Here is a 25106-nt window from a genome sequence, read left to right as displayed (position 1 = left end):
GCACTTTACATAAGCAGCAATAACCATCACAGAGGCCGTCATCTAGCTCACCGATTTCCTGTGCAGGACTTCCAGAAACCTCCAGGCTACAAAAAGCGCCTCTCACTCCGAGCAATGGTCACATCCACAACTTCACAGACAAGGCAGGGAGGAGGAGGTAGAGAAGGAAAGGAGCTGAGGAGAGGGAAAAATACCACAGGCAAGATAGAGAGAGCTGGAAGGCAGGGAGAGAGTGAGGGGAAAAAAAGAAGAGAGGTTGGGGGAAACTAGCAGTGCATCTTCATTACAGTATAGCACAGAGCTCTGGCATCGACTAGCCAAGCAGTGTAGTAAGAGCTCCTCATCCTCTCAGTTAATTAGGATTTCTGCTGCTTCATTTTGGGGCGAGGGACAGGATGTTGGAGGCTTGATTACCTTTTATTTCCCAGCCTAACGGCTCGGCTGCCTCTGCCGCTTTATTAACAGGAGATCTTGCAGATTTACAGCTCCACAGCAAACATCAATTTCAATAATTACAAGAAAACTGTTAGAGGGGACACAATGAAACGAGAGTGTGGTTTTTTTCCCCCCTCCCTCCTCCCCACCTTCACCGCTCCAAAGCTCCTCCCCTCTTTCACGGGATCTAATTTCCATAGATGTGCCCTTTTCATGATTGCATGCCACAGACACATTAAAACACACACAGATTTGCCTCAGTCACACTTGGCACTCTAAACGCTTTATAACCACTCCCTGGCCTGAAGGGCAAAGGAAATACTTCAACCTAAGCATTTGTGTAGCCATAAAACAAAAATGAGTGAAAGATGATCTGTTAGTGCTCAGCACAACCCCCGACCCCCCACCCCTGTGCAAAAAAACAAACAAATCTATCACATCACTGGATAAAACATATTTATGGTGTAAACTGGATAATACAAGGGATTACAAGTCTCCTTTTTAAAGCTATATCTTTACACACTGGCAACATGCCTAGATATTAGATTTCACCTTCTGACAAGGTGCAAGTGTGAGACTAAACTGAATGCCTCTCTCAAACAAAAGCTCCATCTAGGGAAAGCTATAATAGAAATCATTATTAAAAAGACATCGGATTCTGAACAGAAAAGCACAGATTCCATTTGAATAAAATCAATAATTGTGTACACTTGCAGTGCATTGCCTTCCTGTCTTCTCATCTTGCTTGCTAATGTTTCTTTCATGAGCCAGCCCACTGCTGGTGACATTATAGCTACAGCACTTCCACAAGTCCCCGATGGATCGGTGAAAATGGTTGGCGTAAAACACAATTAGTACGGTCCATATGGCTGCTAGTGGAGGAGGAGCCGGAGAGGTCCCATGTGGTTTTTATAGAGGCCTGCTCTTTTGTTACCCTAAAGATCAAACTGTTGTCATAATAATGGGGTCGTTTTAATTCTGTCGCTTGGTTTTTGTAAATCGGCACTTCGTCGACACATCCTTGCCCCGACTCAATGACTTTTGGCAAATAAATTGACCAACCTTGGCTCATAGCCTAATCGATAGCTCCTTCATCATGATTAATGGTTCATATTGGATAATGGGGGGAAATTTAATGTGAGGGGAGCGTTACTTCCTGATTTCAGCGCTCAGCCCTATTGATTGGTCATAACCCTCCTTTTTTGGCCAATGGAATGCGCTGATAAGAGCCGTGTGTTCGACCTATGTAAACTGAGCACAGAGAAAATGATTTACTGTGCTTTAGGCGCGTCTTATTCACTGATAGCTCTGTATGCCCAGCCTGACAAGCATTTTCTTGCCTGAGAAACGCAGACACCTTTTACTGAGTTGAAGCGAACAACAACAGCTTGAGGCAACAGATTTATTACAAATTGATCTATTAGATAGCACTGCTGTGCTTCGCTGTTTTCTCTCTCCCTCTCGCTCCCGCTCTCTCTGACAACCTTCCCCTGATGGTAGCTAGAGTGTATCAGAGTGGAAGTGCTACAGTGGCAAATCTAAACCCAATCCTCAGAACTCATTTTCTCTGTGCCGGCTGCTGGAACTGGGGTACAGAGACAAGATGTCCATCTTTAAACCCAGTCGATCCAGCTCAAAGTCCCAGTGTCTAAACTGAAGGCTCGGCAGGCTCAATAGGTGTTCCTAACCTGCAAGGGCAAGCAAGGACACAGTTTACCCGAGGCATCTTGTGTACAGGAGAGCGGAGAGCCACAATGTCACCCGGGTCGTTTCCTTATGGCAGTGTGAACCCTGAGATCACCGCTGACTTGCGTGACCGTCTCCATTAAAACATCACTCACAGGCTTTCCAGCCCTGCAAACTGTGCCTCGTGTGCAGCCGTAGCCGCAACTAGGGCTGCCACGATTTGTCGACTAGTCACGATTACGTCGACTATCAAAATCGTCGACTACTGATTTAATAGTCGACGCGTCGTTTGAGGCTTTGTAAGATCCCAAAAGACGCAGGAATAAGTAGCAGGATTTAAGAGTGTAATAACGGACTGAAACAGAAGATGGCAGCACTGTATGTACAATGATGCCAGCTGCCGTTAAACCCCGAAGAAGAAGAAGAAGAAGAAGAAGCTGCTGTGTCCCAGAATTCATAGCGCGGCCCAGCTCAGTTTCCAACAATGGCGGCAGCTAGTTAGTTTTAATATTACTCTTATTATTCTTTCTGGGTCACAAAATAAACGTTTAACATATTTTCAGCCGAGATGTAGCTGTGTAAACCTCAAATATCGGCTCAGTTTATCAGGACACCACATATTTTCAAAAGCGCTCCGATGTTTTCGGAGACGTCTGTTACCCACTAGCTCGATAGCTAGCCGGGGGCTAGGTCACTAGCGCCGTGAGAACACCGGACTCCCGGCAAATTGTTTTCAAACCCACCGCCGTCTTTCGCTACTCAGGTTAAATATATATGAGTCACTTAGATAAATTAAAAATGTTATTGTTTGGCTTTTTTTTTTTTTTGTATTTTATTTGTTCCTGAGTAAATCGGTTTGTCTGAGATTAAAGTTATAGTTTTTACACAGCTGAATAAACGTCAAGCAGACAGCTGATTATCAGAAGTGTGAGATGCTGGAGAATATACTCCGTTGTCCTGTTATATTTTAGATAGCAAGGAGTTTATTAAACTTCACCGAAACAATCTGCAATTTTCATTAAAATTGAATAAACTATCATCTTGTCTTTATTTTTAGTTAGCACCTTAAAAGCTTAAAGCTGTAAGCTAATGATAGTTATATAAGAGCAGATGCTGCTGGTGCAATAAGCTGTAGTTTTACGTCCAGTGGATGATGATCTGATTAGTCGACTAATCGCATAAATAATCGGTGACTAGTCGACTATCAAAATAATCGTTTGTGGCAGCCCTAGCCGCAACATCAGTGCGATATCTGTGTTAGTCACAGAGGCAGAGCGGCACAGCCAGCACATTATAAAAAGATCTATGTGCAATTTGTCTCATCCACACTGTTGAAAATCAATGTCCTGCATACCCAGTGTTGTGCAGAAAAACACAGCATAACGAGCCATTACGGCCACTTTTAATTAATGACAAAAGCATGTTTGTCTGGACAGCAGACAGCTGTTATTGACACATCTCTCTATAAAACAATCAATTAAACCAACTGCATCACTTAGACTAGCTAATCAAAGTGGCTCCCTGAAAGTATCACGTAGTGGCCATTTACCATAATCAGTTTTTTGTCTGGTTTTATTTTTTTGCTTTATGCTTTCATATCATTTTATCAAAAGATACATCATGCTGAATCTAAGCCTGAAGCAGATTTATTAATAACCAAGCTAATGAATCAAAACCCTGTACACACTTGTGTATATAATAATAGGTCCAACACATCTACAGAAACCTTAACCGTCACAAGCAGGAGGAAATTATGACATGCTCCGTTTTGCTTTAGGTTTAAACTGATAGAAACAGATAAAACTGGCGGGTTATGTAGGCCTAAATAAATGCTGTCAATACTAACAGCATATACTGATCGAGAAACCGCACAGGCTCCATTGTGCCCCCTTTGCTTTAATCACCCCCATCTTTCATCTGTGCTACAAAAGAAAAGAGGGCTATCGGCTCCCGGATGCAATAAATGTGCGTGTCGCTGGAAAGGGAGCGGGGAGTGGGGGGGGGGGGGGGGGGGGGGGGGGGGGTTCTGTCTAAGATGTTGAAATATTCTGGTTAGAGTGTATATGTCTATATAAACATCTTCAGGCAGGCGGCTGCAGGGAGTGTGCGCAGTAAAAAACACTGGTATGCATTGTTTGTGTTTCTGCACCACTAGCGCCATGCCGTGTCATTACATGAGGCAATCTCTTACCTAATCAGCACTGACACACACAGCAGCAAAGTACTCCTCCTCCTCATCATCATCATCACCCCCCCCCCCTCCCCCCCCCTCCTTCTCCTCAGGGGCCAGCCAGCTGATCCTACACCATTTCATTTTCCTCCTTTACTGTGATGGCAAATGGCTGACTATTATTTTTTTTAACTTTCCTTTTTAATTCACACTTCTTTTTTTTGCATGAAGTGCTATTAATAGGTCATGCCAATAAAGTGACAAACTAGGCCTGTCCCTACATGTTGCGTTTTAAATGGTAATTAGTAAGGCGCGCGCACAGGAAACCAGCAAATGCGTAAAACTCCCATATACTACTAAAGCCTCCTTTTCCAGTCGATTTCTACAAATTCCACTGTCCAACCACTTGTGCACATTAAGCACAAAGTGCACTGACAGTTGCTCGATGAAATATGTAGAAAAGTTTCTTTCATATCTTGAGATGCTTAGCAATAACACCAGACAAAATATATCTGATTAATTAAGATGTGAGTCAACGCAAACCCAGCCCAATAAGAAACACACAGCGTTTGTAAAGATGAAGTGAGACCAACTTCGCCACGGCTGAGCTTGTGCAGAAAGCAGATTTGATCACATCAAATACCACCAGCAGTATGTAGCAAGACAGCTCACGATTGTTAACACGAGCAGCGCTTGCTGATACCATCTCCTTGGCACAATTGTGGAGCTGCAGAGGCCTGAATCAAACAAAGATGAGATATGATGCGGCGTGCTTGGATCTCCTCTTATGAGAGGTGAAGGGAAGCTGTCAGGGAACACAAAACAACATCCTGCATCTTGCCTCCTCTGACTTGCTGGCAGAAGCCAGGAGGAGGAAGAAGAACAAGAGGAGGAGGAGGAAAGGGGAGTGTGCTTGCCTCATTTCTGCCAGTGTGCCCTGTGCGTGTCAGTCCAATATCTTAAAACAACACATGCAAGGCTTTGCTACAGCCAATTACCCAGCTCTTGGCACGGGAACTGAAAAACATCTTCGGAGAACAATAAAGAGAGCTTGGCTTGTTGCGCGTGCTGTCAGTAAGTGCTGACAGATTGTTATTTTTAATGAATATACAGCACTTGAATGGCCCATCAAGCGGTCTTTGAGCAAACATTGCTCCTTTGTTCAGAGCATTAATTTTCTATGTAACAACCAGATATCTTGCAAAGAAACTGATATCAAGCACTGTAAAAGTAAAAAGCTAAATCAGTTTATCCACTTGCCTTCTTTGTCCACTGCATCCTCTTAATGCTGCTTCAAGTGTGCACAGTCATTAGAATATAAATACAAGGCAATGCACTTGCTTGATTACAAATGTCATGTAGATGCTTGATTACACATCATTTCCTGTGCCGGCTCTTTAAAAGAAGACATTTCGCTGCTTACCAACCTCTCTCGCCAGCATAATCAAATACTGTATATGAAACCCTTGAGCAGAACGGCCTCGAACAAAACAATAAATCAGCCTAATCACCCCTCTTTGAAACACAACCCCAACCTTTCTGAATGTGAAATACACGATAGCCACATATGGACAGCTTCAAATGGCGTCAAGCACGGCAGAAACAAACCTCTAGCACTGACAATAAAGTGGCTGTGAGACAAGACTTGGAGAATCCTTCTTTATGGGGATTCACGAAGATACGACAAAGTAGAGGACAACAGCGAGATGCCGTTTGAGCACGGCATGTAAACACTGAATTGCAGCGCATGTGTATTGAAAGATCATCCAACAAAAGAGGCGTCAGAGCACAGTGAAACGGGCTTTTCCTCAGCATTGCCTGGCCTTTGCCACACATTATTTGCAGGAAGCTGCCATTACTCAAACGCGTATTAGTCATTAAAGGAAAATAGCAGGGTTATTACACTTCTCTTATCATTACTCTGCTGGCACTGCTGCTGCTGCTACTACAGCCACACAGCTAGATTAACATTCGATGGACGGGGTGTGTCATTGGATAGGTGACTCCAAGTAATTTTACCCACTGCTGCTCCTGAGATCCCACTCAAATTGAAACACTATAAAACACCCTGACCACTTAGCAGCTCTGCGAGTAACATGACAGAAAGAATCAAAAAAGGAACAGCACAAATCTTCTGCCTTCTGCTACTCTGAATTGTTCTCTTGGCCGGACCTAAAACATATTGTTTTAGAAAAACCATAAACCAAACATTAAGGTGCTTTTCAGCCAAAGCGGCGCTGAAGTAGTAATCAACATATAGCCTCTAATGGCAGACCTCTGTACCCTAGCCTAGCAAGTTTACAGGCTAAGTGGTAGTTAAAGAAAATCACAAACCACTAAGCTACTGGCAGCAGGAAAAGCCAACAAAACATCAGATGGGAATATGCAAGATGTAAGGATTAGCAAAATCCCAGTTTTTTCCCCCTTTTTCCTAAAGACATGACCAACAATAATCTTCAGTCTTTAAGTAATGCTCTATAGACACAAATCATTTCTGGCAACATAGCTGTATCTGAGATTGCTTTATTGCTAAATTCTCTGTTTATAACAAACACACAAAGTTTGTCTGACCTCTATGTTCAGTGTCACGTCACTATCAGGAGACTTGAACAAGCTGCAATGACTGGATAGATGTGGTGGCAGCAAAGTAACAAAACCTATCCAGACCAAGCTTTGTAAAACCATTAAACTTAACGTGGTGCTGGGTGTGTTTTACAGTGCATCGCTATCAGGATATCAGATCATTTATTGATGATTTCCCTATGCCCAGCCTAACACTGTGCCACTCTGACAAGTGAGGAAACGTAGGTTTTGTCCTTAAATTCATTTAGACTCTTTCAGTGGACTGAAAATAGCGTAGCATTTACAGAGCAAACGAAATTTTCACACTCCTTTGATCATTTACTATAGTGCGCTCTCTTCGTGCATTGTGAAGCCCTCAATTGTTCAGGGCTGTGTAGTCAGTGAGGTAAAAGAGTCAAGTATGAGTCACAAGCACTCAATAAAAATAAAAACACACTTTCCTGCTGGTTCTTCTCTTTTAAAGTTAGAGGTAGTAAAATGTGCATGGACTGCATAATATTTGGAAACTCTTGCCTTTCAAGGAGGAATTGTGCAACATATTTGTGGCCAAACACTACTCGTTTGTTTACTATTTTCAAACTTGCAATTGCAAACTTTGGCTTAACGCTGCAAAAAACAAAATGCCCCCTGATAAAAAACAAAAAGTATGACCTCTCCAAACACCAAGAAACCTTCACCTGATGTAGTCTCTTAAATGCTTTCAACTTTCTCAGGAGAAAGTGAAGTCTTAAACCCACTTCTGGCTGTTGTATTTGTTGACAAATATCTTCAGTGTAGATTACATCTTTCATTTTCTCACAGCAGCACGAATGTGCTCTCATCCGGTGTTTAAAACCAGGCCAGACCACACTCCTAAATAACCACGAACTGCGATCTAGATAACAACAATTGAGCACAAGTCAAAACACACAAAAGACAGCTAGTTAGCTTCGCTGGCTAACGTTTCCAAGGGCTAGTGACAATAGCTGAATGGCTAAGACTATTCCCTGGAAAAGACATAGCACACTGGGTATTTCAAAACAGGGAAAAGCAAGCTATGGGGTACTGCGATGTTATCTGTGCTGTCATACCACAAAGTGTTTAATAAATTAAAGTCGTGTTGTGTGTACTGGACGGGCTCTGTAATAACCGGTGCCAACGAGCTGTTTGTATCCAGACATTACTCTGCTCCTAGCTGGCATTCCCAATCAGTGCTAGTCACTGGCGCTAGCCGCTAATGTTAGTTCATAGTAACCAGCAACACCAACAGCAAGGGGCAACCAAGTCTATCAGCTAACTAGCTAGCTAATGCTAATAAGCAAATTAGCCAAATAGCTACCAAGCGATGATGTACGTTAACAGTCCAACGTTTACATACTCTTCCGTTAATTTGTGTCATTTCTCCCTCGTTTGCTGATGAACATCAAATGCAAAAAGACTGCTGATTGCAGCTCACAGCACTTACCTTAAAGAGCTTGATCTACAACATCTGTGATTTGTTTGATGAGAGAATGCAACAACAAACAATAGCAGCAGCAGCAGCAGCAACAGCAGCAGGGGCAATTAGCCAACGTTAGTTAGCCAAGTGTCGCCACTACAGAGAGTAGTACAACAGCTGCAGTGCCACCTGTATATCGTTTGTTATATAGCTATAACCGAGAGAACCACGTTTGGTATAACGCTGTCATAAATGATGGACTTCAGAATAAAGAGAGTAATCGTTGCCGGGATGCTCAGACTAGTGTATGTGAGAGGCACTCAGCATGACAGCATCCTTCTTCATCTTGGGGTGAGAACAGTTGGGGGGTTCTCAAAGTTCAACCGGTAAAATATCGTCACCCACTGGCCAAAACTGGAAACATCCAGCGACACTGGGAGTCCTCTGGATGTCTATTCTGTAGCAACACTTGGTCCATCTTCATCCTTTAGCTCAGAAAATTAGGATAGAATTCAAATGGGGACAAATTAATTTACGGTTAAATAATTTAAGTGTTACATTATAAAGCATATTGTAAATAAAGACAGAAATGGAAGACTACAATTTGGCAGTTACTATATCAGTACAAAATGCTGACAGACCATTTATTTGCACATACTTTTTGCTTGAACTGATAAACAGCTTGATACTATGCTGCATAAGAATAAAATATAATATATATAATAATGACTTTTTTGTGTATTGTATAGATATAAACCTAGTGTAAATACACAAATTAAAATAGAATAGAATAGAAAATAGAATACAATGTTTGTCTGTCACTGTTATAGTGTTTTTAAACATCTCACTTAAGCAACAATAGTAAGGTTTCGCAATAGAATAGAATAGTACAGAATGGTCTGGATACTGGAAAATACTCTACTTTTATGTTTCGTTATTGCCAGTGAAATTGTGAAACAATAAGAAAGTATACAAAGTAGCTATATACTTTTATAGAATGGTTACATTAGATTCTGTTTTTATTCATGAAGGAAAAATGTAGAATAATAACAAAATTCAATAGCAGCAATATGGAAAAAACTATAAAACTGCTTAAGAATAGAACAGAATAGAATAAAAAGATTACTATTTTGTTGTTACAAAGGAAATTGTGAAAGAAATAAAAAAGTAACTGGAGATATTCATAGAATAGCATCAGTAGAAGACGTTCTTATTACAATTATAGAATAGAATAGAATAGCTCTTTAGACACTTTAATCATAACAGAGTAACTATATACATTTATAGAATAGGAGAAATTTTTACTAGAATTGTTTTATTATTATTAGAGTAGAGTACAGTAGAATATTAACAGTGAAACTGTGGATTACAATACAAGAGGACAAAATAGAATAGAATACCTCTTTCAACACTTAAATATACAGAAAGAGCTGTGGAATAATAACAGAGTAAATATTTGTAGTTATTGAATAGCTGCACTATAAGAAGTTTTTATTATAATAATTTTTTAGCATAGAATAGAATAGAATATTATACTGCTGCTGACACTTTAATAAGCAGTAGAGGCTATGATACAGAGTAGAGTAGAACACATCTTGTAATAATTGAATTTAGGGTAAGAACTATGGAATACAACAGAATAGAATATCTCGTTAGACCCTATAACATACAGTAAGGACTTTAGAATAATAGCAGATTAACTATATGCATTTATAGAAAAGCTGCACTAGGATATATATATTTTTTGTCATTATGTTTTAGATTGGACTGGACTAGACTAGACTAGAATAGAATAGAAAATGTGATCATATGCAACACTAATTCTAGAGTACATTAAAGGTAAAAAAAAAAAAAAGAGACATATAACTCTTCAAGTGAGATGATCACAAAATTAACACAGTTTAATCCCATATAATTGCCTCCACTGGGCTGCTGTCCACTCCACACCTGCACATTATGTATTTGGAGAACTGGAATTATTTATTTAGTTTAGTTTAATTCATGTCCGGTAGAGTTAACAGTTATGCGTCCTGTGCATTTAATGCTCATTAGTTTTACTGTTAAATTCAGCTACATCTGAAGCCACAAGTTTGTTTATTTTTTCTCAGAACAAATATGAGTTTTGCTTTTAGAATATAAAACAGTTTTTTCTTTCCTAAATAAATGTGATGCTACAAAACTTTAATTTATTAGGGGTTATTGTCGTTTGAATGAAAATTACTAAGTTGATTTATTTTGAAATTGGAATTAACACGGAGCCATTTTGTTTAATTGGCTTAACACTGTTTAATTTTTCAACTTTTCATGTGCTCACGTTTGAATTTAATTGAGTGCCAAGACTCTACCTTTTTCAGAAAGGTGCACCGTTTCATCTGAACACTAGAGGGAGCAGGTCTAAAAGGAAAACATTGGGTATAATTCACGCTGTAATATCACTTTACAGTCTCCCACATTTACTTTCTTAGAGGATTAACTTTGTGTGAAAAACATTTATTTAAGGTTAAGTGTGAGAATGATTAAACTTACGCAATTCTTGCCAAGTGGTTCAGCTGACAGAGTCTGCAATGTGTGACAGGTAGCGTCTTTGTATCAGTGATTTGTAATACATCTCCTTGGTGACACCTAAACAATGGAAGCAGGTTCAGAAAGGGCTCACACAAAGTAAATTGGTGTGGCACAAACCCAGCTGGCAATCCCCTGCGGTACCATACCCCTGGTGAAAAGAGTCTCATTTATCTTGGCAAGGCTCAGTAGAGAAAGAGGCTGCTTCGAGCTTCTGGATTCTTTTACCCAGGGGCCAACAAATGGCGCCCTACAGCTCTGGGCTCATATTTCGCCTTCTTGGTGGCTTTCAGATTACGCCACATAGGTAGGAGCAGTTATGGAGCACAAGCCGTTTACTGTAGATGCTCTGACTTTCTTTGAAGGAAAGTTATGAATTATTAATGAACTGTTACAGTGACCATCATTATGAGATGCAGTAAGCATAAGTGGCAACAATTTCACAACTGTTTCAGGGAGTTTTCTTGCCATTGTGCATTTAGTGTGTGTTAATAATTTCATAATAAAGCATTTAAGTGAAACAAAATTAAAACTTCAGAATAACTTTTCAAACTATATTATTTATTACACGTTTCTGCAGACTTGTACATCAACACAAGACCTCGTCAGATGCGATACATTGCACATACAACAGTCTTACCAATGCTTAGAGCAGAGCCTCACTAATGTTACAGTAGCTCATTTACTCAGTAGAGGACCTAATTCACTACAACTCACGAAAAGCTGAACAAAAATCTCTCACACAGTTACACAGACAAAAACACAAGGACCAACACTATTCAGGAACTAAAGCAGAGATTGAAGATGAGCTGAACTGTGACTTCACTGGGACGTGCTGTCCCCTCCCTACGCCACAGACTTAGACCTTAGATGTCAGTGGTGTTTCTCTCCATCTTCTCTTTAACAGGGTAGGCAACCTAGTGTGGCGTATACTGTATGTGTGAGGATTATATATGAGCAATGAACACACAGAGGCCCAAGGAGGAAGACCAGCTCAGATGGGGTGTCTGAAGTTCTGGCCAGCAAAACGGGCCTTGTCGCCAAGCTCCTCTTCAATCCTAAAAGACAGTGATCATGGTTGGTTAAAGTGGACTTCCATGTAACTGTAAAACAACAACGGTAATGTGCATGTTTTTAGAAGGGACTCACCTGAGGAGCTGGTTGTACTTGGCCAAACGCTCAGATCGGCAAGGTGCACCCGTCTTGATCTGGGAAGGAATAAAGACACATAAGAGCAAGTCTGTAACATGCAAGCAACTACCTGACTAAGTGTAAAGTCAGCTTTGAAACAACAAGATATAGTTTTACCTGTCCAGTGCAGAGACCAACCACAAGGTCAGCGATGAAGGTGTCCTCTGTCTCTCCAGAGCGGTGGCTGACCATCACACCCCAGCCATTGCTCTGGGCCATCTTGCAGCTAAAAGAGAAGACCCAATAAGCCAACTAATACTTTTATGTAAATGAGTGGGATTGTGTTGCAGTGCTGTGGACACTCACGCCTGCAGAGACTCTGTGACGGAGCCGATCTGGTTGACTTTAAGCAGCAGGCAGTTGCAGGCTTTGTCAGACACAGCCTTGGAGATGCGTTTGGGGTTGGTAACGGTGAGATCGTCACCCACAACCTGGATGCTGGTACTGGCTGTGAATTTGGTCCATGCCTCCCAGTCATCCTGGTCAAAAGGGTCCTCAATGGACACCACTGTTAGGATAGGAATTAATGATTCAGTCAATAAAAGGCTAATCTGACAGGGTTTTTTTAAATACAGAAACCTAAAACCTTAAATTGGTTATTCTCTTTGTTGGCCACTTGGTGGCAGCAGAAACAAGTTTGTAACTGCTCCGCTTTTGACGACAGTGTACAATGCATTTTGCAGATGCATGGCATGTATGATTCTCTGCATAGACATGCAGAGCATATCTATACATCATTCATGTGCAACAACTATGGATAGAGTTGCAACAGGGCATTATGATCTGATGAGGATTCAAATGTCATGGAGCAGTACTCACTGAATAAAACAAAACAAAACAAACAACGACAAAAAAGTATCTACTTAAAACTCACCGGGGTAATCTTTGACGAAGCTCCTGTATAGGTCAGCCAGCTTGTCGGAGGAGATGTAGCGGTTAGGGTCATCGGGAGACTTGAAGTCCAGATCATACTTGCCGCCCTTGTAGAACTCAGAAGCAGCTACATCCATGCCAATGACGATCTTATCGGAGTAGCCGGCCTTAGCGATGGCATGTTTCAGCAGCTCCAGAGCTGATAAAACAACATACAATAAAAGGGTGACTGCATTTGTTGACAATTAAATCAAAGTTTTCATTCTGAAAAATGAGTCACCACTGAAAGCTCTGCACAACTAGGACAGCTGCCATATCAGCACATTGACCTGACACTGGAGGCTCATGCTAGCAGTACTGAGTTGAGACCTTAATTTAGAAACCGTATGTCAACTTCAGCAGTGACATAAGTGGAGATACTTTCCTGGAAGCTCTAAGAATTCAATGCTTTCAAGACACACCCTTTAGGAATATTCAAGGTGTACAGTAACAACTTTTGACTCTAAATGTTTGCAAAGATAACCATTTACTCTGTGTGAAATAACTGTTATAGCTGATTACTTCTCTAACCTTCTTTGTTCTCAAGGATGTTGGGGGCGAAGCCACCCTCATCTCCTACATTGGTGGCATCCTTTCCGTACTTCTCCTTGATGACATTCTTCAGGTTGTGGTAGACCTCAGCACCAATACGCATGGCCTCCTTGAAGCTGCTAGCACCAACGGGCAGGATCATGAACTCCTGCATAGCCAGCTTGTTGCCTGCATGGGAGCCACCATTGATGACATTGAAAGCCTGAAAGGAAGCAGAGAGGACCAGCTTTTAGCCTAATGCAATCATGGATGAATACAATGACCCTTTGAATTAGATATTAATGGTCTATGAGGCCTATTGATCAATAAAGTGTAAAAGGCCTTGGATAATTGTGCTATGACGCTCACAGGAACTGGGAGAATGACTTCAGGATTGCCAGCCAGGTCAGCAATGTGGCGGTAGAGGGGAACGCCCTTCTCTGCAGCACCAGCCTTGCACACAGACAGGGAGACGCCCAGGATGGCATTAGCACCAAACTTAGCTGCAGGATAGTAAACACAAATAATTCACAATATAATATATACTGTCAAGACATAGCTTGTGATGTTCTCCATTGTTTGTGGAGAGCATTTTTGGATTTTTGAGGTTTAGACACTGTTTAATTAAAATCTCCAAACACAATATATGCAATTCCATACTGAAAACTTTCAGGAGGTTACAAACAAATAACCATCACTGGAGCAGAAATACTGTTTAAATGGTCCTATGCACTGCCCAATATTTACCAAAAATATCTTTAAATATTTTTATTTATACATGTGTCCTCACAAAATATTGTAAAGTACACTGGTATCTTACACTTGTTTTCAGTGCCATCCATGTCCAGCATCAGCTTGTCGATCTTCTCCTGCTCCAGAACGTTCACATCCTGGATTAAACACAACATGACAGGTTTAATTGGACTGGGTGGGGAAAGAGGCTGAACTTAAACTGGTTTATTTCTAAATCAATAGTTCATTAGATCACACTACAAAGATGTTAGAGTAATCAAACCATGTCAGTTATTTTACTGAAGTTCTGCTAGTATAGACGGGTTTATAGATGCTTTGGGTATATCATGAGGTTAATGTAGAATTCAGTCACAACAAACTGTTCAGTGCATACAGTTATGCATTTCCCAGTTACTGCTACCAATAACACACTTTTGTGTTTTCATTTACTGCTGCATTTCTAACTTCTTAACACAATTCATTTGACACTAGAACACAGTTATATTAGTCAAACAATAAATGGTCCTACCTTGCTAACCAGTGCAGGTGCAATAGTTTTATTGATATGGTCAACTGCTTTTGAGACACCTGCAAGGAACAAGCAGACCATGACTGACTCAGACAGAAGAAGACCATGCAGAGTAGGCGAGACAGATGACCACAGAGCATCCAATTGTATGAGACAGTGTGTGAGTGAGCAATTAGTGGTAAAATGTAATTTACCCAGTGATTATTTTGCTCTTTTATTTTTTTCCCTTTATTCTTAGATCTGTGATCATCTGCTTGTGCCCGACGAGGTTAGTTTCCAAAAGCCAAACTCATTTTTCATGCTGCTGTGCACGGCAATATGTAAAGAGTCACTCCGTTACTCCACACTTTATTTACCTGGTTACATAATGCAGGGGCCAAAAAATCATTTATATATTTAACTGCTCTTTTGACTCCTAACAGGAGGGAGAGAGATGTAGGAATCAGAAATGAAGTAGTAAAAGATGAGGAGCGAGAGAGCAGAATGTAAAGTGGAAATGGCACAAAAGATTGTAAAATAAATAGAGATGTCTTACCTTTGCCCATGTAGCGTGTTTTATCATTGTCACGGAGCTCCAGAGCCTCATAGATGCCTGTGGAGGCACCGCTGGGAACTGCAGCCCTGAAGAGACCTTGGAGACACAGAGGACATTTCACATTTGTTACTTTTAAGTGCTATTTCACGTCACAGATATTCAACAAAAGATTGCCTGGACTTTGACATATGTTGAAATCTGATTTCACCATTATACCATACTTCCTGACTTTGGGTTTGTGCTTTCTACATGCTGTCTTCACAAAGAGGAACATGTTTGTTAGGACAACAAGTGCAGAGGAGGGGCTACTTGGTACACAAGGGACAGCAGTGAGTATCAGCTAAAGGCGTCTCCTGCTCCAAAATGAAATAAACCATGTTGGGAGGAAGTTGTAACGGCTGTGCTGCAAAATCTGTGATGTAACAGGCAAAGCCAGATGGCCAACTGAGCATGTGCAGTGCATCTGTGGGATGATAGCAAGCCACACCCATATATAAGAGGATAGCCATTTCAGATTCACCCAAGTGATTGGAAATTGGAGCAGAGCAAAAAAAATCTATTCAGCTTGCTCAGTGAAGCGGCAATGATGGTGTGAGTCTGAGGGGATTTAGGGCTTAGCACAAGAGGACACAGCCACTGTCAAGGCAGTGAGTTCAAGCTTAACGAATCATCTGCATCAAGACATCACCTGGATGCTTTTGGGGAATGCTGCCAAATATCCAGGTCACATTATTAACAGCTTTCTGGCTGAACACAATAAAAAGGAGAGCCGTAGAGAAAAGCAATGAATCAGCAAATCTTCAAGTACCTACAGTAAAAGTGAATTCCTTTTTTTGTGTGCCAACAGCCCATCACACAGATGGCATGATGGGCAACAAGCATAGTGGGTTATCTAATATGACTGTGAAGCTGGTTACATAACAGTGCAAAAACACATCTCGGTTACTATGACCGACATACTCTGGGTGCAGCACGCTCGCTTTGGTCTGTGCAGTTAATGATGTCAAAACAAGTCTGGTGGACTTAAAAGGGCCCAAGAAGAATAAGGGTGCTATTTACAGTAAACTGGAGCACGTAGCAACCATCCAAAACTAATGAAGAGACAGAAGGGCAGCAGAAGAGGGCAGACAATCTATTCAAACCAGTGCATTCAAGGCAGCGTAGCCGGCTTCACACATTTCCGTGTCAATGACCATTCAGGTTGCTTCGTTAAAATTCTCAGGACATTTCACTGGGTTGAGCTGTTCCTTTATTTGAGCTCTTATAACAGAATAGCTTGCCAAAAAAAACTTCAAACCCTTGCCAGGCCCTTTAGTTAGTTAAAATAAAATTGATCTCAACCTCCAGCATACGTGTGGAACAGTGCAGCGTTTGGATGCTTTATGGTCAACAGCTTAATTATCTTAACTGGTACACAATAAGGAGAGGGACGTGAACTGTAGATTTAATTTCCCTGACACCTGTACTTTACATAAAATGAAGATTCAACTCAACTCGCTGGTTTGCCAGAAGCACCTACTGTATGAGCTACAACTGCTTCCAAACAGGAACCATTACAGTAACAGAGCGCTGCAGAGGCAGTGTGACTTTACAGGAGCTATTTTCACACATCCATCATCTGATCTGATCCAGCGAGGGCCACTCTGAAGACGGCAACAGTGTAGGTTACCAAGTTGCTGGTCTGACTGCCTAAATACACACGCTAGCAGACAATAATTTCATGTGCAGGTTATACACGATTTCAATTTACCTGTTAAACACATGCATTTGAAAGTGGGTTTATGAGTCCCCCTTTTACGTCACCAGACTTCCTGAAAGGATTACTCATAAAATGTGGTCCATTGAGAGGCTACAAAGCCGGCCTAGACTGTGAGGCCCCCTCCACCATGCTTTAAAGCTGGAATAAGGATTTTGTATTGGGTGTTCATCGTTCTTTAACTCCTAACGTGATATTTTTGCCCAAAAGTTCAACTGCTGTCTTATGTGCCAACAGAACATTGTGCCAGAAGGGTTGTGAAACATGTAGGTATGCTTTTGCAATCGTCAGATGTGGTTTTTAGCAGGTTGTAGAGATTTTGTACATCTTTATTCATAAGGTGGGGGCACCACTACAAGCCCCACTCAGTCTCCTTTCCTTACTTGGAACAGTTGTTAGGAAAACGTTTTGCTTACTTTTTCCAGCATAGCCTATGAGTCAGTACTCATACTATAATATAGACATGACAAGTGCAGCTGTTTGCATGTGGTTCACAGCCAAAGGCTTCACAATGTCTTGCATTTAACTGTAGATGCACGTTAGGTTGTGAGCCGTGCCACCACTGACTAGAAGATCAGGTTTTACAAGCTGCAAGGTATAAAAGAACCTTTCTCTTCTTAAGCCTTTAATTCATATAAAACGAGTCCAAGAAAGCATGTAGTTTATCCATACAGTACCTTTCTTAGTGTAAAGATCAACTTCCACAGTGGGGTTGCCACGGGAGTCAAAAATCTCACGAGCGTGGATCTTCAGGATAGACATGATTCTGGATCTGCAGAAGAAACAAATGTAAGAGGGATTAGTGTAGGACTCCTTCACAGGTCAAGCAGACGGGCCCCTTTAGAGCTTCTACTTACGAATTAAAGCGTTGAGTAGAGAGGTGGCAATAAACTTGGGATACACGGCGACACACTCACAATAACAAGTAAATAATCTGAAGATGGATTTCAGAGAAAACAGCAATAAATCTTCTCGATGGTTCTCTAATTAAGTATATGGCTGTGCAGACCACCTAAACTGATGTGTACTGGCTGCGAGGGCAGAGGTAATAGCAGACAGGCGTGGCTACTGCAGTGAGGAAAATCTGTATGGGTTCCTTTAGTTTACTTATTACATCAGACTATAAAACAGCATTGCAAAATGTTTGCAAAAAAAAAAAAAAAATCCCTGTACGTGACAATAAGAGCGTGACCTAGCAGAAAACCTATTTGACTTCTTTTTGTTTCTTTTGCTTTCACTGCAATGATATTACAGGCACGAGATGTGGTCTAATCTCATGGAGCCTTTCATTATCTCGTGAAATTTCAGGAGCAGAGGTCAGAGAAGGTTTTAAGAGAGACTGTTTGCCCATGATGCCTGCAGCACTATTGATTTACATTGGTTTTATCCAACGTGGCCCAATTCCAATTATTGCCTTGCACATCTGCACATACTGAGTGCCTGAATGAACTCCCGAGTTCAGCCTGGAAAGCTGTGTCAGAGTGCAGAAACAATGGAAAATCCTCTGTCCCCAGAGATCTGTGTGGAAATTTACCAGAGGTGACAGTGATGAAGCACAATTGCATGCGCCTACAAAAAATCTTTAGGTACATAAAATCATTTATATAACTTCTGGGGACCTTTTGACTAACCAAATTAAAGATTTATGCCATTTTAAATAGGCATGTCGCTGGTAAGATTTCCTGTGTTTTACCAGCATGTTAGTTTTTTTTTTTCTTCAAAGGTTAATATTTCTCGAGTTACACAAAATGCTATCAACTGGATAATCCATCAATTATCATCCATCCTCATGCAGGCTAAATACCCTTTGGGTTCTTGACAGCTAGTCATATAGAAAGTATATTTGATATGACTTCATACATTTTAGCCTTCTTGGAGCAAATAACTAATCATCATATTTGTAGCTACCAAAAATTCTGCAATATAATAAGCAGTGGATGCCACGTGAATAGCTAATATTTGGTAATCTTGCTGTTTTTGGTGCACGGTCATTGCAAACTCCGGGAGCGAACATGTAAGCTGAGAGTATAATGGCACCTGGAGAAAAATGAATAATTAAGGATTGAAACTTGATGTGTGTTGCAAGCCTCCTACATATACACTAGTCTGAAACCTGAAAAAAACTTTTAAAGCTGCATCAGTAATCTTATAACCTACCGAGTGAGTGATTCATAAAAATACTACGAGGCTACAGAAATTACTCAAATTGACTTGAAGGGGAAAAATGAGACATTAAAGGTCGTGTAATCCTGCTACACACGGTAATTTTCCTTTACTCGGTGGACACACCTCCAGTCTGCTGCAAGCAACTGGTAGCTTACCCACAGCCTCAGCCAGCGTAGAATGCTTGAAGTGGCGCACGTTTGAGGTTATCAGGCAAAAACAGCCCTAAAAGTGATTCTTTAATAACAAACAGCAAACACAGGCTGCAGGAAGCTGGGCTTGCAACATGACGCCCTGTTCCTCCACACACTGCAGCTCTAAATGGACAGACATCTCGCCAGCTGACGGCAGTGGTTTAAAAATAGACAGTGGGCTACAAACTGCTCCAGCCTGTGAGCCACCGACCCATCAATGGGGTTTAATGAGTGGGCGTATAAATGAGAAATAAGCGCCCGAAGTGTAAGCTAACACAAGGACAAGACTTCGAGGATATCAAGGATGAAGAGCACTCTTTAGACTATGATATGAAAACTAAAAAACTTTATATTAATAAACGCTGTCATTAGAATAGGCCCTTTAAATCACGAACATCATCATAATGACTTAAAAGTATGAATAAAAAGCCAAAAGAGATTGAAATGAGTTACCTTTCCGGCCTAACTGTGTGCAAGGACGAAGCTGTCTCTCTCTGGTGCGGGCAGGCAGAGAAGGCGCTCGTGACGCTTCGGGTTGGATGATAAGCGAATGGAATCAGGAAGAAACTGAGAAACGGCGCAACGCCATTGGCTGGAGCTCACTCACGAGTGCAGACGGTTGCGAGAGGCGACGCACGTTCACCACCGTCAGGAGGCAGACCTTGAAAATGAAGAGGATGCGGATTTGTTTTAAAACCTCAGCATCACCTTAATAAAATCAGCATGTAGACAGTCAACGATAAAGTGTGCGTTTCTAATAGAGATGTCTATTGGGAAATTTATTTTTTATTTTTTATTTTTATTTTTTTGCGAGAATGAAAGAGTCGGTTGCAATGCGGAAAGATGACGCAGAGATGAGTACGTGCAGAAAAGCAGGCAGGGATCTCCGGTGGGGTGTTTCGCTGCTGGACACGTCACTTACGGTCACATTTCCTGGCAACGACTTTTCCCCCACAAGGATTTCATAAATGAATGGCAAATTTGGGGCGCATGCATTTTACACAAGACCCAGTCCACAGTGAGCCATCGTGCGGGTTACAGAGACTGCAGCAGGCACCTCAGAATAGAAATGGTAATTCACCATCAGGGCTGAAAGTCTTCTTACTTAACTATATAGAATTTTTTGAAGATTTTATTAGTCCTGGCACTGAGTTAGAAGGTGTAAACTTGGATATCCACAGTATACATTTAAAAGATTGGCTGCACTAGTTATCAATATCAAGACTGCAGTAATGAATCACGGCATGAATGAGTGAGTACCGGGTTTCCCCCACACGTCTGTGCTGTGACTCCTCGTCATTTCACGACGTGGGTTCATGCAGCTGCGCAGTGGAGGGAATGCAGCACCCATGACAGATCAGAGCGTGATGGTGAGAGCCTGCTGCAGTGACCTTGAGACGGTCAGTGTGGCACTCATGTGCAAGTGCGCCATCTGCTGCTCAGATACTGAACAGCAGATATTTTCAGTTGTGAATGACATTTATTTACGTTAGATGGAAGGAAATTGTATCCAAGAAGACTTCAAATTCTAAAATAAAAAAAGTCTTAAGCCAGCCTTTATTTAAAAAAACAAAACAAGAAAACATTTTACTTCCAAGCAGCCAGTAATTTTTTAAAAGAAATCTTGAGCAGTAGTTTTCCAGTCTTTCAGAAGGCATTTACATTTTTTCCTTTGGACATTGGCTGCTTTTTTAAATTCATTTTCAGACCCACTCTTGCACCTTATCATTTCAGATTAGTATTTTTTGTTTGTTTGCTAAGTCAATTAACACTAACCCATCATTCAAGCATAAAAAGGTACCTAAACCATGCTGTTCACCTAACTTATCCAGTACTGTGTTTATATAACACACGTGGAGATACAGAAATTCTTTTATTGCTGCCATATAACCTGCATCAATATAATTGCATTAATAACATTCTTTACAGCATTATTCCATTTAATAATATTTCTCACAGTATTGATATTGCATTAAAGTTGTTTATTGAAGATGTTCATTTAAGGATCCTTCCATTATGTTAACTTTTATTACAGGTACGGCCAGAAGTATTTCATACACATTGCATAGTATTTGTGCTCATTCAGAGTTGTTGCTTAGTCTACAGAGGGTCTTAAGCTTTGTGAAGCGCGATGTCTTCACAGTCTATTGTGTTAAAGACTAGAGCATAGAAGGATAACTGCAATACATGCTTACAATACACATATAATCTAGAAATGTGCCAGGCCTGAGGCCTTAACTCATTTAGCTTCTAACTGCATTTTAGTCTACTTGGTAACAGATGACCGGAGTCAACAACCAGCCCTCAGAGACCCTGAAGGCTTGAAGTTATTGCCTTGTTTGGAAGGTGTTATAGAAATGAGAAGTTCTAGGTCTGTTTATAGCCATCTAAGATGTACCATTTACTTTAACTAACGTCTTTAACCTATTTTTACGCCATGGAGGGGCGGATACCTCACTGCTTTAAAAGTGTTCTCAACATGTATTTTTGTCAGAAGACATATGCTGATGTTTTCTCTCCTGTGTGTTAATAAACTCATCGTTTGATTGCACTTTTCTGGGGCCTCTGTGGTTTGTTTCACTGCTCTGCATTGATTGATTTCGCGACACACACAATTTAGCTAGAAAACAATATTAGATTGTATCTTTAGGCACCCTGTTACTAGCAGCCTGTCACAAGAACACACCATCACTCCATGCATGGGAGCTGGAGCCCAAAACATAATGTGTTTCCATTTCTTCTGCCGAATCTATAAAAAATGCCCAAGATAACGCAGACTGTGTTATCTTGGGAGAAGTAGCTAGAAGCGGCTAACACTTCTTCTAACAAAAAAGTGTTAAAAGAAAAAAAACCAAAAAAGTGTTAGCCAAAAAAACATAGCTTATCTCAGCATGGCTTGCAGACAACTGAGTATGAAAAACATCTGGGAGTCATGTCATCAAGAACTGACACAGGACCTCAGGGATTCATGACCCTTCAATTGATCCATCTACTGTTCACTGAAGCCTCATCAGAAACGGTCTCAGTGGAAGGGTGACTGTCAAGAAGCTGTTCTTATGGAAGTCAAGCAGGGCTGAGGTATGCCAAATTACACAAGAACTGGGCTAAAAAAATCAGTAGCCACAGGTCTTATAGTGAGATGAATCAAATCTGTTCTCAATATATACCAAGAAAGTCGAGAGAGCTGACAGCAGTGAATGTCTGTAACCATCTGTAAAACAAGGTGGATGCCTTGTCATGTAGTGTTGGGGATTTTGTCAAAATTGGTAGAATTATGAACACAGAAAGTTATTGTGCATTTATGAGCCACCGTGCAATACCATCTGGAAAACATTAGATTTGCAACAGATTAATTTTTTCAGCATGAGAATGATCCCAAGCATGCAGTAAAAGCATACCATTATAGAAATACACACAATGGAAGTCTATAATTTATGGATAGGCCTCCCCCCAGAGCTGGACCTCGACATTATTGAAGCAGTGTGGGATCATCTAAAGGCAGCCAAAAACCAAAGAAGAGCTTTGGATGTGCTTCAAGAAGTCTGGAGAAATATTCCTGAAGACTGCTTAAAGTCAAGTAGAGTAGAGTTTTATTGTCAACCCAACAATATACACTCAAGTATACAATGGGACGAAATATCGTCCTCCTGGATCAAAGGTGCAAACTGAAAAAATAAAAATAAAAATTACATATATACAACTATAAAGAAATAAGATAAATTAAGAATAAGTACAACAGTATTGTGCCTGAATAGAAATAGAATAAGAAATAGAAAAGAATGAGAATAAATATATACAATAGTACACAGAATAAATACAATAAATGCAATAGTACAGAGACAGAGTGGAACAGTGCAATACAGAGTAGTGCAAGTATTGGAAGTGAGAGGAGAGTGTTATATAGTCCAAGAAGTGTCTGGAGAAGAGAGTCCAGTGTGGAGGAGGCAGCATGGTGTTCAGGAGCCGGACTGCTTGGGGGGAAAAAACTATTGCACAATCTCACCGACCAGCTCCTGATGCTGGAGTGTCATCTCCCGGATGGAAGAGGAATAAACAGTTGGAGGGAGGGGTGATGTCAGCCATGATGCTAGTGGCTTTACGAATGCAGTGTGAGGTGTAAATATCCTGTAGACTAGAGAGCTGCCAATAATGTGCTCAGCGGTCCCCACAAACCTGTGGAGGGCTCTGTGGTCGATGCATGGCAGTTTCCATACCAGACTGTGAAGCAGCTGGTTAGGATGCTCTCTATGGTGCCTCTGTAGAAGGTGTTAAGGATGGGTTTGGGGAGGCGCACCTTCTTCAGTCATCTCAGGAAGTGCAGTCGCTGGAAGAAATGACAAGAAACCTTGCCTATGAGAGCTTCTATGTTGCATAATAAAGGTGGTCACACCAAATATTGACTTTCAAGCTCTTTAGAATTGTGTTTTTGCCTTACATATTGTATTTGTATGTATGCTTGTGCATGTCTTAATTAACTGCTGCACATATTTCCATTTTCCAATATGAAGAAATGATGGTGGGTCAAGACTTTTGCACAGCACTATAGGTGTTTCAGTGAAAGCACCTGTAACAGTTCAAAGGTCATTAGTTTTCCTCATTTATCAGAAAATGCTCAAACTGTGAAACAAGACTTCTGTATACACTGATCCCTGAGAGGATAATTATGGGCACGATAATTCTTGAAAGAGTTAAAAAATGATTCAGCCATGACTTTTTTTTAAGTCCAGAGGTGACTCATTAGTGTTTGGACACCCAGGTTGTGATATTCTCCCTCGTTGACTGTTTCACTTCCTGTTTCCGTTTAGCTCTTCGATTCCTCAGAACTACTCAGCGGCTACTCAGTCCATCAACTTTGTTTAAAATCAACAGTAAAACCCAGAAACTCAAATTTTCTTCTTTAATAATAAATGGTGTATAACCTATGCATCGGTAACAGGTGTATTATTAGCATTTAGTTACAATTAAGTTCCTCAGAAAGGTTGATTTGTAATAGTTTTGCAACAATTGCAGCTTTTTAAAAGTTTATATTTGGTCATTAGGCCACAGTTTCAGTCTTAAAAGGGGAAGATGTGGCATTTTAGTGTGTGAAATGTGAAATGAGAGTAAGGTCTATTTATTTACTTCCTGCCAAGAGTTAGATGACTTTGCCTTTTTATGGTAATGTGGCAGACTATTTCTTGATCGGGCGCAGCATCTCTACCTGTTGGTGGCATCTTGCATATATATGTCACAGAGGCTTCCTGTCCTCTCTCCTGCCATCTACCTGTGAAACGGTGGGAGGAAGCTGCACTGCCACTCTCTAGAGCTGCACCTGGCAGTGAGGAAGCGTGATAAGAGAACTGATGCTTTTGATCGTTTCTGCATGCCAGTTTTAAATGTTTTCCCACAACCTAAGCCCAGGCTCTCTACACTGTGAGGATAGTTCGCTGAAGAATGAATAAGAAGCTCATGAAGCATGATAGGTCTTTTGCTATTGTACTAAACCAGCTCTCTTGTACATTTGGCTCTATTTTGTTTCCTGTGAGCTGTTTTCATCCTCTGACTCCAAGAAATCCCTAGTAAAGAGGTGACCTCTGCAGTGACGTAGAATATCCACTGCTATGAGAAGAGTGAGATCTGTGGGCACGTCAGCAGTTTAATGTCTTCCAGACACACAATTAAAACAGTGTTTGTCAAACCACAGACTTGGCTAGAACAGTGGTGTCAAACA

At 41.0% G+C, this 25106-nt stretch overlaps 2 protein-coding genes across 4 annotated transcripts in view; both read right to left on the bottom strand.

The window, feature by feature from the left end:
• rerea (arginine-glutamic acid dipeptide (RE) repeats a) overlaps positions 1-8631 on the bottom strand; it is a 130317-nt gene extending 121686 nt beyond the window's left edge. For both annotated transcript variants that reach the window (XM_085393043.1, XM_085393045.1), the window contains exon 1: positions 8319-8631. The gene's annotated coding sequence lies outside the window, so the exon portion shown is untranslated. The remainder of the gene's footprint in view (positions 1-8318) is intronic.
• Positions 8632-11393: 2762 nt separating this feature from the next.
• eno1a (enolase 1a, (alpha)) lies at positions 11394-19982 on the bottom strand. Of its 2 annotated transcripts, none has more exons than XM_085393238.1 (12): positions 19850-19982; positions 17717-17811; positions 15284-15379; positions 15105-15163; positions 14308-14377; positions 13857-13990; positions 13488-13710; positions 12919-13116; positions 12351-12552; positions 12162-12270; positions 12003-12061; positions 11394-11911 (listed from the first exon to the last, which is right to left on the bottom strand). In XM_085393238.1, the coding sequence occupies exons 2-12, from the start codon at positions 17799-17801 to the stop codon at positions 11848-11850; spliced, it is 1299 nt and encodes a 432-aa protein (XP_085249364.1). In that variant the 5' UTR covers positions 17802-17811; positions 19850-19982; the 3' UTR covers positions 11394-11847. The 2 variants fall into 2 exon arrangements, with proteins under 2 accessions (XP_085249364.1, XP_085249365.1); XM_085393239.1 differs by lacking the exon at positions 15105-15163 and adding an exon at positions 14749-14807 and having other exon boundaries at positions 19850-19980.
• Between the last annotated feature and the right edge of the window lie 5124 nt (positions 19983-25106).

This window comes from Rhamphochromis longiceps, linkage group LG20 (genome assembly GCF_057381845.1).
Source record: "Rhamphochromis longiceps isolate RC_006_pf linkage group LG20, R_longiceps_female_GT1.1, whole genome shotgun sequence".
NCBI classification, from domain to species: domain Eukaryota; kingdom Metazoa; phylum Chordata; class Actinopteri; order Cichliformes; family Cichlidae; genus Rhamphochromis; species Rhamphochromis longiceps.
Note: the sequence above shows the minus strand (reverse complement) of the source record. Positions and strands in the feature narration are given on the sequence as shown.

What these genes read in the sequence shown, in the direction of transcription:
- eno1a (XM_085393238.1), bottom strand. Translation starts at nt 17,801, where the DNA reads ATGTCTATCCTGAAGATCCACGCTCGTGAGATTTTTGACTCCCGTGGC. An exon ending in AACACGCTACATGGGCAAAG is followed by an intron (nt 15,164 to 15,283) that starts GTAAGACATCTC and finishes CCCTCCTGTTAG; the next exon opens with GAGTCAAAAGAGCAGTTAAA. An exon ending in CTTCGTCAAAGATTACCCCG is followed by an intron (nt 12,553 to 12,918) that starts GTGAGTTTTAAG and finishes CTATCCTAACAG; the next exon opens with TGGTGTCCATTGAGGACCCT.